The sequence below is a fragment of the Adelges cooleyi genome, unplaced genomic scaffold (genome assembly GCF_023614345.1).
Source record: "Adelges cooleyi isolate 19-005CV unplaced genomic scaffold, UGA_ACOO_1.1 ACOO_flye_CR_arks_rails_tigmint_CR_PRNA_30, whole genome shotgun sequence".
NCBI classification, from domain to species: Eukaryota; Metazoa; Arthropoda; class Insecta; order Hemiptera; family Adelgidae; genus Adelges; species Adelges cooleyi.
Genome location: NW_026095971.1, coordinates 22,139,366 through 22,154,943, shown reverse-complemented (window position 1 = coordinate 22,154,943; position 15,578 = coordinate 22,139,366). Strand labels below are relative to the sequence as shown.

The 15,578-nt window shown below is 32.5% G+C and overlaps 1 protein-coding gene across 3 annotated transcripts; it reads left to right on the top strand.

Annotated features, from left to right (window-relative positions):
* Positions 1-321: 321 nt before the first annotated feature.
* Positions 322-14,547, top strand: LOC126838218 (thymosin beta). Of its 3 annotated transcripts, none has more exons than XM_050572465.1 (6): positions 322-464; positions 11,139-11,273; positions 13,042-13,155; positions 13,318-13,443; positions 13,532-13,645; positions 14,154-14,544. In XM_050572465.1, exons 2-6 carry the CDS (start codon positions 11,144-11,146, stop codon positions 14,177-14,179), a joined length of 510 nt encoding a protein of 169 aa, XP_050428422.1. In that variant the 5' UTR covers positions 322-464; positions 11,139-11,143; the 3' UTR covers positions 14,180-14,544. The 3 variants fall into 3 exon arrangements, with proteins under 3 accessions (XP_050428422.1, XP_050428424.1, XP_050428423.1); XM_050572466.1 differs by having other exon boundaries at positions 335-474; positions 14,154-14,547; XM_050572467.1 differs by lacking the exon at positions 13,042-13,155 and having other exon boundaries at positions 14,154-14,542.
* Positions 14,548-15,578: the final 1,031 nt, after the last annotated feature.

Sequence of the window (15,578 nt, the reverse complement as noted above, 5' to 3'; positions counted from 1 at the left end):
AAGTTTTTTTTTGTAATTTAAATTTGGTTCAATTTTAGCGTGTGACACAATATGATACATTTCATAATACTGAACTCAATGAATTTGGACTTTGTTGAATAGGGCCCACGGTTTTTTCTTTTTAGTAAAAAATTAAAGACGTTTAACGTTATTTAATGTTGTAGTTAATTTTCGGTTGAACAATGATGTACCCTTAAAAATAATTACAGTTGGCGGGATATTAACCAGCGGCACACGTGGCTGCACTGGTTTCACGTAGGTGGTGGTTATCTCCTCTCCGCCGACAAGACACCGGCGGCAGCTGAGGCCAGCTAACCAAGCGCCCTCTTAAAACCGGCAATTCTCCTGGAACTGTCTTACTCGTCGCTACAACGTTGTCATCAGTGCTGTTGCATCCAATTTCACCACTGCAATTATTACTGCAGCTGTTGTTATCTTTCGAAAGGAAATAACCGAAAATTCAGGTAAAAACTTGTATGTACATAAAAATATTATACATGTAAAATTATAATAAACTACGTACCTTATTATTTATGATATGAAATATGATTTCTTCAAAGCGTAAAATTTTGTTGAAACGCGTCTGTTTTGTATTAGCCTTGTTGTAGTGTACAACAAACAAATGTTTAATATAGTTATAATACAGTTTTCGTTAATTGTGTGATAATATGAAAATCCGACCGGTTATTTTGACTCGAAAGAGTGTCGGCGACGATTTCGTTAATTATACAATGTCACAACGTTATGGCTATTTTTTAATTTAAAACTTTCGGTTAGATATGGCTAAGCTGTACTTTTGAGCTTTATTTGAGAAATCCCGAAAGGGTATTTTGGATTAGAGTACATACTAATTTTTCGTCGTTTAATTTTTCAGCTCAGGTACATAATTGCATTTATTTATTTAAAAGTAACCATCATTGAAGTTTCCTATTTGGGTTTTGTTTTTAATGTTTTTAATTCATAAGTGTGCATCTCGGAACTTGCAGACCGTAACGCGTTATGTCGTTCTCGTTTAGGCGGAAACCGTACTGGAAAATAATAATCTCGTTAAATTAAAAAGTGTAACCGTCTCGTGACTTCGATTTAAATGTACAGTTTGTAATATTAGTTGTGTACAAAAAATATAACATGTTCTTTTTATTCCTCGTCGCAGAAATTCAAACCAAAACTCGGTTAATTATTGTGTTAATTTGTAAAAAAAAAAAAATGTAATAATAGATAATAATGTTTTATTCGTCGTGGTCAACATAATGTTATCATCGTCCGTTCCGTTAACTCACGTTTTAGATATTGTGTCCGGCCAGTTCTTTTGTTTTTTAACCATATGGCCGTAGGTTTGGTATGCATGGTCGTGTCTTGTCTTCGGCACGATTGCCAAAACATCTGCCCGTCTACATAATAATGTAGTCGCAAAACTTTACACAAAGAAATAATCCAAATATTATTATCATAAACATTTATTATTGTACATATTGTATAATTCACTGATGTGCAGCACAACAGCTGTGTTATAATAAGTCCGGTTTATGCGTTTTGCCCGAAATATTTTGCAAACGTATTTTCGTTTGATTAATTAATAATAGTTTTAATAAAAAATTATTATCGTCATGTGTGTGTGTGTGTGTTTTTTTTTTATGCACCGGCGGTGTGTGACCGCGACCGAGGTAACGGTCAGCTTCCTACATGCTATAATATTATACTTAATTATTACAACTACATACGAGGAGGAATACTAGCTAGCTGGAACGCAACCACCGGATGCATTCATTTGTGCACACTAGTTGCATGCCCAAGAAAGGTTGAGATTTCAATCCTCCCTCGACTTATTATTATTATTATTTTTTTTTGGGGGGAAGGTGGATTAACATTTTTTTATATCCCGGTCAAAAACATTTTGATTCCAAGTCCATTTCAATCGCGCATTACCCGCGATTTCTGAATAATATGATTTTATTTTAACGCACTACTTGCCCATGTACTTTTTAACCCCTCACCATCCCCTCCCTGATGATCTTTTGGTGGTTACGCTGATCAGAATCAACACTGGGAGGAAGTTTATACTTGCACAAAAACGCGGTGGCCATCTTAAATCTGCACCCACTATAATGCGTTTTATCTATGCATTATTATTAGTTGTATTTAGATACATACACAGTTATGTATTATAACATATTATAATACTAAATAGATTTTTAAAAATGGTCGTGACTTTTTTTTGTTTACATTGTAAGTGACCCTTCTGCTTTAATCTGTCCTGTAAAAAATGTTATGTGGCGCTAACGGCTAAGTGCAAATGAGCAGTATAATAAGTATATGTCGTTTTCAAAAAGGACTCAAATTGATTTGTATTTATCTGCGTATATGGTTGGGCTTCGATCCTTTTTTATGTATTATTTTACATGTTCAAGTTGTGTTCTAAATAGTGTCTTGATCTTTTCACAATGTAATTTTTTTTTGGTTTTAAATCTTTATTTGACGTTTACTCCACCAGGCCATTTGCATAGCAATAACTTATAGTTAATTCTCGATAGTAGTGTACTAATAAGATGTGTTGTTTTTTTAATGATGATTTTTTGCCTGTTTTAATTAAAATACACGTTTTTTTCTGACATGATCATATTATATGTTGTATGGGTTAAATTTTTTTTTTAAAGTAATTGAAATATGGAAAAAAACTAAGCTTTGTAAACTAATACGATTATGTTTGAAAAAAATGGACTTTTTTATGAATAATCTTGGTTGAAACTTAAAACAACATTTACTTCAGGCACAATTGACAATATATTTTTTTTAAAAAACTGAACACGCTAGAATAAATTTGGGTCTTGACTTGAACCAGCGTCAAAATTTATCAGGTTTTATCCCAGTTGTAGATAAGATAAATATATATTTATAGATAACATAAAGGTCGATAGCCCAATACAGTACACAAGATAACATCGTTCGGGCATTTCCCATTTTAAAAATTGTACACACATATTAAAAAAGCTAAAAAAATTGTATTGTGTATTCAATCAAATGTATGCAAAAGTCATAATAATATGTAGGCCGTTGATTAATAATAACGTTCATTACATATTTTATGAAACATAATATTACTCATCGCGTTTTATACTAATTTGGAACTGTATGATTTTGGATTTTATAGAATTGGTTATAAAAAAAAATTGATTTTAAAATTAACGGTAAAACTAATATTAGCAAGACGTGTGTATCTTGTTTATATATGATTATTATAAATTTTAAATATTATACGACACTAGGCGACACCATGGGGACACCTGTTAGATGGGCTCAACAATTATTATTATCTAAATAATTATCTCTCTATTGTCTGGCATTATGAGCAATTCTTAAATTTTTTCCTCTTTATTTTATATATTAAAATGATTGACATTAGGCAACCGGCCGTCACCATCGTTTACTATTACAGTAAATTATTATAAACTCTCGACTCGGTATTACACATAATATTGATTATAATATTTTATTTGCCTGCTTGCTGATGATGATTCATCGCCTCGATGCATGACGTAGTGGGTCACGGACTTGCCCCGTCGTCAGCTCTAGAAAGTGTATATTTTACTAAATATCATGCCTAGTTTATAGTGTATTACTATTACTATAGGTTTATACCTAAGGCTTATGTATAGCTTAGGTATACTCGAAACACTGTTAGGACTGTTAAATTAAAAACAATTAAATCTAAGAACTTATTAGGCGTTAAGTGTATCCTACCCCCCCCCCATCCAACGAAGGGAAACGACATTCACTCGACTTACTTAAATTGTCATTTTTGATTAGACCCAAAATTGTGTGTGTTACCTTTAATTTTTTTGTTGTTGATTTAGTTTTCTAAAAAAATACAGTATTTTTTGGTGTTTTGTGAGTGTTTATGTGCGTTTAAAGTCAGTTTTGGTTATAGTTTGGCGTTTTATTAAAAATAGTGATAGCATGCAAAATTGACAATCATCAATTGACCTAGTGTTACCGCAGATTTAAGTTTCTGTGTAATACTGTAACTGCAGCTAAATGGTTTTTTTTATTATTTTTTACAATACAAAATCGTTAAGCTTCGTTAGAACACAACGTTAGAGATATTTTAAACAGTCCAAACTGTCAAAACAAATCGGTGTTTTTTTTTTCCAATCGAGACATTGTTCTTTACTTCAACATAACAATGTAATACAATTAATATCGAGAGCTCGTCGATTTTTTTTTTTTTTTTAAATACCTCCTTCCCACTCGTATTATCGACGTTGCATTCGTTTCCTGAAACCGTGACCAGGATTGAATAACTCTCGACCGTGTGTTGTTTGCTTGTAAAAAAAAACATAATATTAATATACAATATTGTGTTATTTATATACGGCCATGGAACTACCGTCTTGTGTAATGTCTTTTTAAACTGCGTATTAGGGTACTATACTGTCGCAACGCCCTATCCATGTGTTTTCTTCGTTCAAGTCTGCGGCATCCCCGTAGACCGTAGTAAACATGTTGTTTATCGTGTGCACAATAATAATATTGTAAACACGAGAGTTGTGGTGCTGCAACCAAGAGATATATATATATATATATTAGGACGTATCTCACACATAAAAACATCTTATTGCCAGTTACCAACTGTTGGAAAACAAACAACGCCTCGTTTTTCGCTTTTAACTTGCAATAAATAAAAACAATTTGAAGGTAAAATTTCGCCGTTGCAATCAACGCGCTTGTCCAACGCGAGCAAACCAATCATTTATTATTATACATACAAGCGGAGATTTATTTAAAAAAATATATTATAATATTATACTCTCTGTCAGTGTGTGTGTGTGTGTGTGTACGTACTCGACGAGTGCATCGCGGCGTTGCACCTTATTGTTATTGTAACGTTGTTTTTTCTTTTCTTTTTTTTATTATCCATTATTATTATTATTATTATTATTAAATTAGCTACTATACGGCGCATAGTCCACAGCAGAGGTCGAACGTACATAATAATAATATACCGTTGGGCAGACGGTGACACCAGACGATGACGTCACCCGGCTAGTCCGAACGGATGACGTCATCCCACATACCGGTATCGTTAGGTATAGTAAGTACATTGTCCCGTGGATTTACAGTCTATATATATATATATATATATATATATATATATATATATACACTATAGCTGCTGCAGTAGGTGCCACTCTTTCTAAATAGAAGAGAGAGGGGTGGGGGGAAATTATAAATTATGATTTTACATTTTTCGATGTAGACGTGCGTTATCATCATCACCGCCTTGTACGCTGCACAATACCTGTTGGAATAATGAGTAGTTAAAAAAAAAAACAAAGTCTGTTACCGTGATAACGTAAATAAAAAACACCATCCTGCGCAATGTGTAATTACCCGTCGGATTCTCTTTATTGAGCTGTTCGAAATAATGTGTTTTTTTAAAAAAATAATCCGCCAGCGTGTTGTGTGCTATGGACTTTTAATCACAGCGAATTGTTGGAAAACTGTTTAAACTATTATAAATAATAATAATTGGCGGCTATTAAAATTCCATAAGACCACCGGATTAACGTTAGAAATTAAAAGACGGTATCGAAAAACGTCCATGATGGCAACAAACGAATAATAGTGTTCTGGAAACCATACTGAAATAATATAATCAAACTCCTCCCCTCTTCTTCCCTTAGAAAATTACCAAAAAAAAAAAACATTAGACGATTATCTGCTTATTGTTTGGACATCAGCTGTTGGTGAACGGAAACTGTATTTTTAAAAAAAGACACATAAGAGTGATAATTTATTTTGTATATGTAATATAAAATACACAATGTATATTTAGTGTGGCATTGTGTGCACTTTTTTTATGTTCAACAAAAATTCGTGTACGTTTCTATTCTCAAACGGTATTTAATACACGTTTACCATTAGAACCAAATGATTGCGTTTTCGATATAAGATTTATTATGTTAGTTTATTGCAGTGAACATACACGTTACCCGTTTTTAATGTCAGCAATACAATTATTCTCTGGTAACAGTAATCATAAATACAAAATTCAATGAGCTTTTTTTTTTATGGTCGTATCGACCACTTAATTGCGACCTCATGCTCACTTAATATGGCAACTTTAGAACTTTGAATAAATGTATATAATGATGGTGTGTTCGGTCATGGTTTGCTTAGTGCATTTACATATTATCATAGCTTGATATCGGCTACGGTCGCAGGAAGTGACTGTCTCCACCGGCTATTCACAATGTTTTTCCCTGTACACAGCTAATAGTGCTATCGTACAGCAGAGGATAATGGACATGTTTGAAATTCATTATCAGTTTTGTGTGACGGCAAAACTTGATAAATTGTTTTGTTATCGCATCCGACGCGTTTTACCCTTTATCCAAGTGTTCTAGCTCGTTTGAATAATTACTATTATGCGTACCCATTTACTGATTTCTGAACACTGATCGAAATTTTAATCGTAGGGGTTCTTCAGTTTTGAAATTTCTAATTTCGGTTGACTACAAGGTGGTCGTTTTTAACGTTATCTGTTAAAAAATGAACATTGTCGAATGGATATAATATGTTTTTTTTTATAGCAATAGCTTCACGGCAGCAGCTGGTATTCACTATGCACAATGCGTTTGGAGATTTATTGCCCGTATCGCAGCTCTGTGATAATGTCCATTTAAGAGCTGTTGTGGCTCATTAATTGTAGTTTTTGTATTTTTATCAGTTTTTACTTCTGTGGTCCCACAAAAGATGTTCAAAAGCAGAAATGCTTGTTAAATAATATTACATTTACATTTTTTTAGCCACATCGTCGTCGTTGACGTGTGTGCTGTTGTGTGTGTCACAATTATTTAACGACAAATAACGCATGATATTATACCGCTTACTTGCTTCTGAACAAACGGCACCGAGTGGATAACCTACTTATGATACACTAACATGGTCAGACTACTTAAGTTATTGTACTCGAGACACAATTGCGCGTGCATGCATTTAATTTGGACGTTTGGCCACACCGACTGTGTGTTGTTGCTACATCTATCGGTCACCCAAATGGTTTCATGAAATTCCTTCAAGTTGCCGACGCGGATAAACTATCCATCATAATTTGTTAAAAACAAAATACTAGTCCTACTTTTAATTTGTATGTAGACTATTCATTTTAGACGCTAGTTGTGCGCCTACAGTCATTATTCCCTACTTAAAATTCGATTTGGACAACTGAGACAATTTTTAAATGAACCGCCATAACAATATGTTCATGGTAAAATATTTTGTCATTTTTTTTTTTTGTTCATTTTGATGTTATTTATTATACATTTGATGTATTTGATCCAATTTTAACGTCGGCTTCCGATAGAAACCGACTTGAAAACGCTAAGGACGAAATTGTAATAAAATCGGCTCGAACATAACCATAATTTATAATATTTAATTTGTTTGTTTCTTTTTTTAATTTGTGTTGTTTTTTGTTAAGCCTATTTGTTTTGTTAAAAAAACTTGTTGTTCTTTGGAAAAAGGACATAATAATATGAACCTCCTCGTGTACATTTTTAGGGAAATAATTTGAGAAAACTCACATAGCACATAAGTCGACGAAATAATTATTTTTTTATGTTATAAAATAAAAGTATTGAAAACTTTTAATAGGCTCTTTCTCAAAACAGTTATTTTGCATATATATATATATATATATATATAGGTCTTTTGCCCGAGAATGCATGAATCAACAGTATTAATTACATATTGATTTTTTTTGTTTTTGGGACTTAATATATTAGTATTTTGATTGTTGTTTTCGTTATTTTTTCTTGACCTAAACGTTGACGGTTTACAGTGTAATATTATAATTCTGAAAACCTTGATAAAAGTTTTGTTCTTGACGAACAGAAAAAAAAACGATATTAATATTATAAGATTATATTGTTTTTGCATATTTCGTTATCGGCTGGCAAAAACGTGATAATTGACTGTACACGCAATACCAGCAGTCGTGATTAATATATTAATGAAACTATTTTAATATTACTATTAGTACGATTGCTTGTTACAAGTAAGAACACGTTGCTGTTATGGCAAAAAAAAAAATAAAAAACATTTGAGTGACGCATACAAGAATTGCGGATATTATATTATTCGCATATGGCGATAAAAAAAAAAAAAATGAAAAAAAATTGACAAGTTTAATAAGCAGTTTGTTCGCGCGACCGAAGATTGTTACCTTCTTGGGCTGAGGTCGTACATAAAGCAATATTATATAGTGCTTGTATATATGTATAATATTACTATACAAACGCTTGTACTCGCCTGTTTGTCATGTACTTAGGTATCTCCATGCCCGCGACATTGTATATTATATTTTTATCCACTTAGCTTATCCGGCTGACGCGCGTTCCACGTACATTTTTCAACACATTATGTCATCTCATTATTATTATTATTATTATTATTATATTGTAATAAAGCGATATGCAAAAATTGTTATTCCCGTTTCCTATAAGAAGAAAAAAAAAACGGGTTTGAATTACCCGTAAGTATCCAATATGCCGTCGCGTCTATTGGAAAAGACCGTTCTCGGTTATTATTATATTGTAAGCTACGCTGGTTTTTTTTTTTTTTATTGTTTGAAACGTATATTATTCCTTCGCCTGTACGCATCACAATAGTTTATTAGCAAATACCTCAAACAATAGTAAAAAAAAAACTACAGCCGTGCCCTACATGCGCCTCTCCTTGTGCAGCGGTGTTTTTTTCTCTATAATATGTTGCATTAAACCTATATTATGATAATAATCCGAATAGGTGTACATTTTGCTCTTCTTCTTCCGCACACACACACATACTAGAATGGGGTAAAAAAATCCAACCAAAATGTTTGATACTTTATCATCCTTTTTGTACGTCCATGGTTGTTCTGTATTTGGATTCCGCTTGAGCATCGGCTGTTTGTCATTAGCATATTATTAATCATTGTCTCGGAGAAAATAACGTGTGGCAGGTAAAAAAAAAAAAAGAAGAAACATTAGAATGAAAAAAAGAGTAGTAGTTAAAAGTGCACAATAGAGAGAGGAGAGTGTTCGAGATACAAGAGACCGTGAACGACCGACCGGTGTCTGGTTCCAAGACCTATTTACCGTACAAGGAAGTGATTTTAATGCGCGCAATATCGTTTCAATGACGAACCGTTTCATCTCTCTAATACGGTTGTGCGTGTGTGCCCACACGTTGTGTGTACATAATAATATAATATTTCGTAGAGGAGCTAGTTAGTTAAAAAAAAAAAAAAAAATTAAAAAATATAACGTATATATCATCCAATCATGGACAGTTAAAAAATTGTGTTTTGATTACACTGCTGTGCGGACGGCGGTTTGTTGACCGACCAAAACACACTTATTACTGCTGTTTAAACGCCAATTGTTTGGACATTAATATAATAATTAACGTTGATTATTATTACTGTTCGGAGAGGAACTTTTTTTTTTTTAACACATGCCCCTCGTGCATTGGTGGGTGTTAGTGTTAGAGGTTGAACGGCCGAATTCCAAGCCGGACGCACCTATCCGTATCCGACCACGGACTGCAGCAATTAACTCTCTGGTCCGGTGTATAATGATTTTCAATTGTTCTGACCGATCTCTGTGTTATCCCATACCCCTCGTTTACTTATTATTAACGGTACGCAGACTTTTATAATGACTTACGTTCATACCGACTTGGTGGCGCACGGGGGTTTTATAATAACAGCACAATATATGCAGTTGGATAAAATCATGCCTACCAAAAGATGAATGCATTTTTTTTAAATTAAGAATTAAGGAACATATTATATGTAATATAAAAATTAAGTTATATACACTCGTAAGACTTGATTAAAATTGTATGACCCTTCGGCGAGTGCACGTGCAGTTGCTGCATTTTACATATGGTAAGCTAAATGAGCGCCATTGCTTAGGTACTTAAACTGCAAGCGAATAATAGCCGCAATAACGTTTCTTTTTTTTATGGTTTAAACAATTTAAAAACGTTTGAAGGTTTTTTTTTTCATTATTATTATTTAATGGATGGTTTTTGCGAGAAACGTTTGCTCGATTCGTTAAAACCGTTTAACGTCGTTGTGCGGTCACGTGTCACGCCACATCGAACATTGTGTTTACTGATTACATAATTTTACCTATTATGAGACCGAAATTCATAAAGCCGTGTAAACGAGGGTCGCAATTTTGAGCTGTAGACGGAAGACAAACAGTTAACATCCTCCACCACCACCACCACCGCCACCCTTGTTGTTGCAGCCGCCAGGGCGTGTTCTCGGATAGAATCAATCTGTAGGGGATGCCCAGACGACGGTCCAGGGGTTGCCAAAGGCACTCTATCAGAACACCAAACACACCCTTCTGCTGGCCGCACACCGTGTGTGCAGTTGAAATATAGTTGTACATGGCGTTTAATATTACAAGCTGTGTATATCGATGACATAATATATATTTCAGTGTAGAAAACAACTCTGGTTTCGTCGAAAACAGTGATTTTTTGGCAACTCTTGAGTCATGTCTAGGAGGACGTATCCACCTCGATTCGGGTTATTGTATACAACGGCCGTTATAGGTTGTGCCCAAGGCTGTCAAACTAAAAAAAAATGACTCTTCGTCTACTTTTTAAGTGCATATTTTACAAAACACGATTTTGCACTTAGTCATCGGTTTTAATAATATGATTTTAAAGCGACAAAAAGTAATTCGCAGTATTCGTCGGTTCTACTGCAGCTGCTGCAACAGGGGGGTTTGAAATTTATCAAACGTAATGGGGGTTTACTACCCCCTTGTAATAATATGATCGATAATGTCTCCTCGGCATCCTGTAAATTTTGAATGCATTAACAACTTAGGTAGACCGAACTCGTGTATGGAAAATATAACCACGGTAGACTATAGGGTAAATTATTTTACGGTGTACAACGTAGAGTTTTAACAGATGAAAAGCTATTTTTATTTTCTAAACTTGTATATTCATTGGACATGAATCATCCTCTTTTTACTAAAAATAAATCCTCGACCACGATAGCTTGTTGGTAGTTCCCAGAGTGTGGTGGCGCTTTTATAAAATCTTATATTGGTTACTTTTATTTTTTTTAGATAACATGAGTTCTCCGTCGTTGAAAGATTTGCCCAAAGTGGCCGTCGACTTGAAAAGCCAACTAGAAGGGTTCAACACCGAAAACATGAAGAAAGCCGACACCAACGAAAAAATCGTTCTTCCTACTGCCGAAGGTGATAAAAATAAATAATAATTTTTTTTTTTATAGTTGCTTTCCAATGTCTAGCTATATAATTTTGAAGGGTACCGGGAAAAAGCCAGCAAAGTCACTTTTTTCTAATCTAAGATAAACATGTTTAAGTAATGCTAAAAAATGTTTTAAAATGGTAAAGAAATACTTAAAAAAAAAAAACTTTAAAATAATTGTATATTATTGTTTATAATCGTGCTTAAACATAAAGAACAGATTTGTTTTGTGTCAAAACGAATTTTATGACAAAAAATTGTCATTTTTAAAAAGTGACTTTGCTGTACCCTTCATATATTAGCATATTATTAGCTGTTGTATGCAAAGGGTTTATGTGAATGTATTTGTGGGTTAAGTAGACTTAAGTTTGCAGTCCGGTAATTAAGCGTGCCCAAAGAGCTTGTGTTTTTTATTTTTTAAGCATAATGACTCATATATATATATATATATATATATGGTCGGTTAACTTCTTTAACTTGTTTTACTCATTAGCCATTTTAGTGGCGGTGTGGTGATCGTTATTTTTACAAGGGCACATGCTCGACTTTCTTTTGTATTAAGAGCGGGCGGTGGGAAGTAACTCGCATAATATAAGCATGTATAGAATTAAAATGGATTAAGTAAGGGGTAGTAGGTCCTTCACGACAATGATATTTTGTCCGTTTGAATATAGTATTTCAATTTTCACCACACCGCACTTGCGCATTATGGTTATTATGAAATCGGTGAAAAAACAAATGTACAATCTATGAGAAAAAAAACAAAAAATCGAGTTCCACGTTTGGTCTTCGCTATTTGGGATCATTCTGTAACTTTGCCAGCTGATAATCATCATTAAAAAAACACTCGCTATTTACATTTGTTGTGTAATAATAATAATTTGGAAAAAAAATGAATTAAGGTTTTTTTATTTTAAGTATTTATTGGTTCTATGAAATCTTACAGCGATTCCAACTGGTCTTTGACATAATTTATGTAACATATTTTTCTCAGCTTTACAAAAATAATAATACATTGGGCCGAAAACATCCTTTTTTTTTTTATAAAATAAACATGTACAATTTACACTCTTCTATTGACGTGTAATGTAAAATATTCATAAAAAAAAAAAAAATCTAAAAATATGTTTTTTAACGAGGACTATCCCAAAACTAATAAGTTACAAAATTCTATCCTAATTAGTCGTGGATCCCAAAAATGGTACTAGATTTGGTCTTTATCTATAACACAAGTGTCTGTTGCTAATTCGATACACTTCAAAATCATATTAGTATATGTGAAATATTTGAAAACAGCATGACACTACATCCATTATCCATTATACATCCATTATAGGTAATATATTTTAGAGCTGTTATATATATTATCAATTTGCTTGATGCTTCAGTTGGGGTATTTGCACAACTCGATTATGGGATATTTCCAAATAGTGTTAATTTTTTTTTCGATTGTTATCTCATTGAAATACAAATATATTCTCACCTATGAAGTTAACACAGTGACTATAATTAAAATATAAAAAGTTAATACTATTTTTTTTTTTTTTATTCAGTTGTCGCTTTTATGATATTCATTAGTTGCTTACACGTTATTGTTGTTGTTTTGTCTGCATATCGTGTGTTTGAATGAGCCATGACATTTTTGGGTAGCCCTTAAGTTGTGTGTTTAAGCTTATAGTTTTGTTTATAATTATTATCGAGTATTGCTAAAACGCTTGCTGTTGCTTTTTGTTTGTTTGAAACGTTATAAAAAAGACGTGCAACGCGAACGCCAACATAATGACTTCATCAACGACGTCAATAACTTTAGCCCGGATAAGCTTAAGAGAACAGACACCATGGAAAAAGTTATTTTGCCCAACGCCCAAGGTCAGTAATTTCTAGTGCAGTAGTATTATATTTGTGCTTTACATAATATTTTGTTGTCGGTTTTTGTGTTATGCATTCGCAGAGAGAGAGAGAGAGCGTGCGTGCATGCATAATTTGTGTAAATTGAAAATCTAAATCTAATTGCACTTTTGGTCTCGTTAGATGTGGCTCAAGAGAAAACCCAAAAGGCATTCACAGAGGCACTCATCGAGGGTGTAGCCGGTTTCGATGTCGGCAAACTCAAGCACACCGAAACCCAGGAGAAAAATCCACTTCCCGACAAGAACGGTAAATAAGAAAGTTGACAAGATAAAGTTGGCAGATAAAGCGGTGTGTTAACACGGATTTCAACTATGTTTTTTTTTTAAATATCTAGCAATTGAAGTGGAAAAGGAGCAGAAACAATTAATATCTGGCATTGAAAACTTTGATCCTAAAAAGTTAAAGCCCACTGTTACCGAAGAAAAGAACCCGTTGCCTACAAAAGAAGGTGATACGATAATTATTATTTGTTTATCGAAATATCCTTTAAAATCGTTTCTTAAAAAGACCAGTGCCCGTTTTGATAACGATACAAAAATACTGCCACACGTTAAACACATTATCGGTTACTGTGATACAATTTGTCGTTATTTTTTCATGTACAGTAATAACCGTATCAAAAATAAAATTATACATTTAAAAAAAAAACTTTTAACTAATTATTGTTGAAAATGTGAAAGTAAAAAATTAAATACTTGTTATAAATCCAAAATAAATAATATAGGTACGTAATACCATAAATATACTTATTCTAAAAATTTGTTGTAAAGATATTGTATAAAACTAACGATGAAAAAATCATTGTCATTTTGCTCAAATTGTAAATTTTACTGTAGGTTGGCTTATAAAAGTCGTTTGTACCCCTTTTGACTCTGACCACTTTATTTCATCTGCATTTGATGCACATTTTTAATTAAAACGCTAATCAAAAAATTGTTTTTTATTTTTTATTTCAGTCATAGCCGAAGAGAAACAGGCGTAGTTCCGTCACTGGCTAACGGGCACAAGATGGATATATATATTATTTTATTCTTAATACTCTTACATTCGTGTTGAGATTCCCACGGCGTGGCGATTTGATTGGTTTTCTTTTTATATATTTATATGTATTTTTTTTTGTATTGAATTTTTTATATGAAAATCGGTATTTTAAAAACCAAAATCTAGTGCCGTCTTCTTGATATATATTAACTATTTAGTTAAGTAATTAATGTGTTTTTAATGAATTTTTTTAACACTAAATTAATTTATATTTATTCCTTTTGCTTTTTATTATTTTTATACATATACATCTATATCTATACACCTATAACCGTATACATTCGTATTATATTCTATAACGTCAATACAAAACATTATCGTATGAATAGTTTATATATTTTGCGAAATAAAAATCAAAAAAAAAAATGTATACCCTTTTTTGTTTAGTCATGTTGCTTGTTTTTTTTAAAAAAAAATTTTAGTTCTAAATATTGTGACCAATCTATTTCCTTGTGAACCATTGAAACATTAAGACAATCGTGTGATTGATTCAGTGTATGCTTAAATAGCAATTAGTAAACCATTAAAATACCATTGATAATTGTGTACCTACGTGGGACATTAGCGTGTCAAGTTGTCTCGTCCAAGACATTAACATATTTATAATATACCTATATTAATACGATTCATGGTTAGACAGCAGAGCTATTAAGTAGACATAATATTGCATATGTCCTGTAAAGGGGGGTATTGGAAGCGAGCAGTCTTCTATAGGCAATATTTAGGAAAAATTGGTTTTTAATAAATTTCGATATTGTCAATAAACTGTCGGTCAGTTTGTTTAAGCTTAATGTGATTGAAAGTGGTATGTTTTTCTTATGTTGTTTTAGAACCAAAACGCTTGAAAAAATTACTCCTACTTAGAATGATTAGATTTTAATTTTGTAAAGAGATTCCTGTTGTTTGAACACTGTACTAGGAAGTACAGGTTAGTATTTTTTAGGTTATGTAGGTAAACAGATAATTACATTTAATGTAATTAAATAGATTACATTTTTTATTATTAAAAAACGATTTTTTTTACATAAAAAACAAAACCAAAAAATCTGTTTCCGGTGTAACTTAGTCAAGTAAAACAAAAAAACTTGTATTATAACTTGATGGCTTAAGGTGTGAATTATTGAAACATGAAAATAATTATACAACGGACTTGATAAAATTTGGGAAGCCTTTCTTCAGAAATTTCTTACCACGATTGTTCAATTTACTTATATTTGGTGTGTAAACGTTATAGTCTTGTTACATGGCATGGGAATATTTAAAAAATCATAACTTTTATTCAAAACAACAGAGAAAAACGTTTGGGTGAACTGTAAATTTTCCTCTAGTCAGAAATTAAA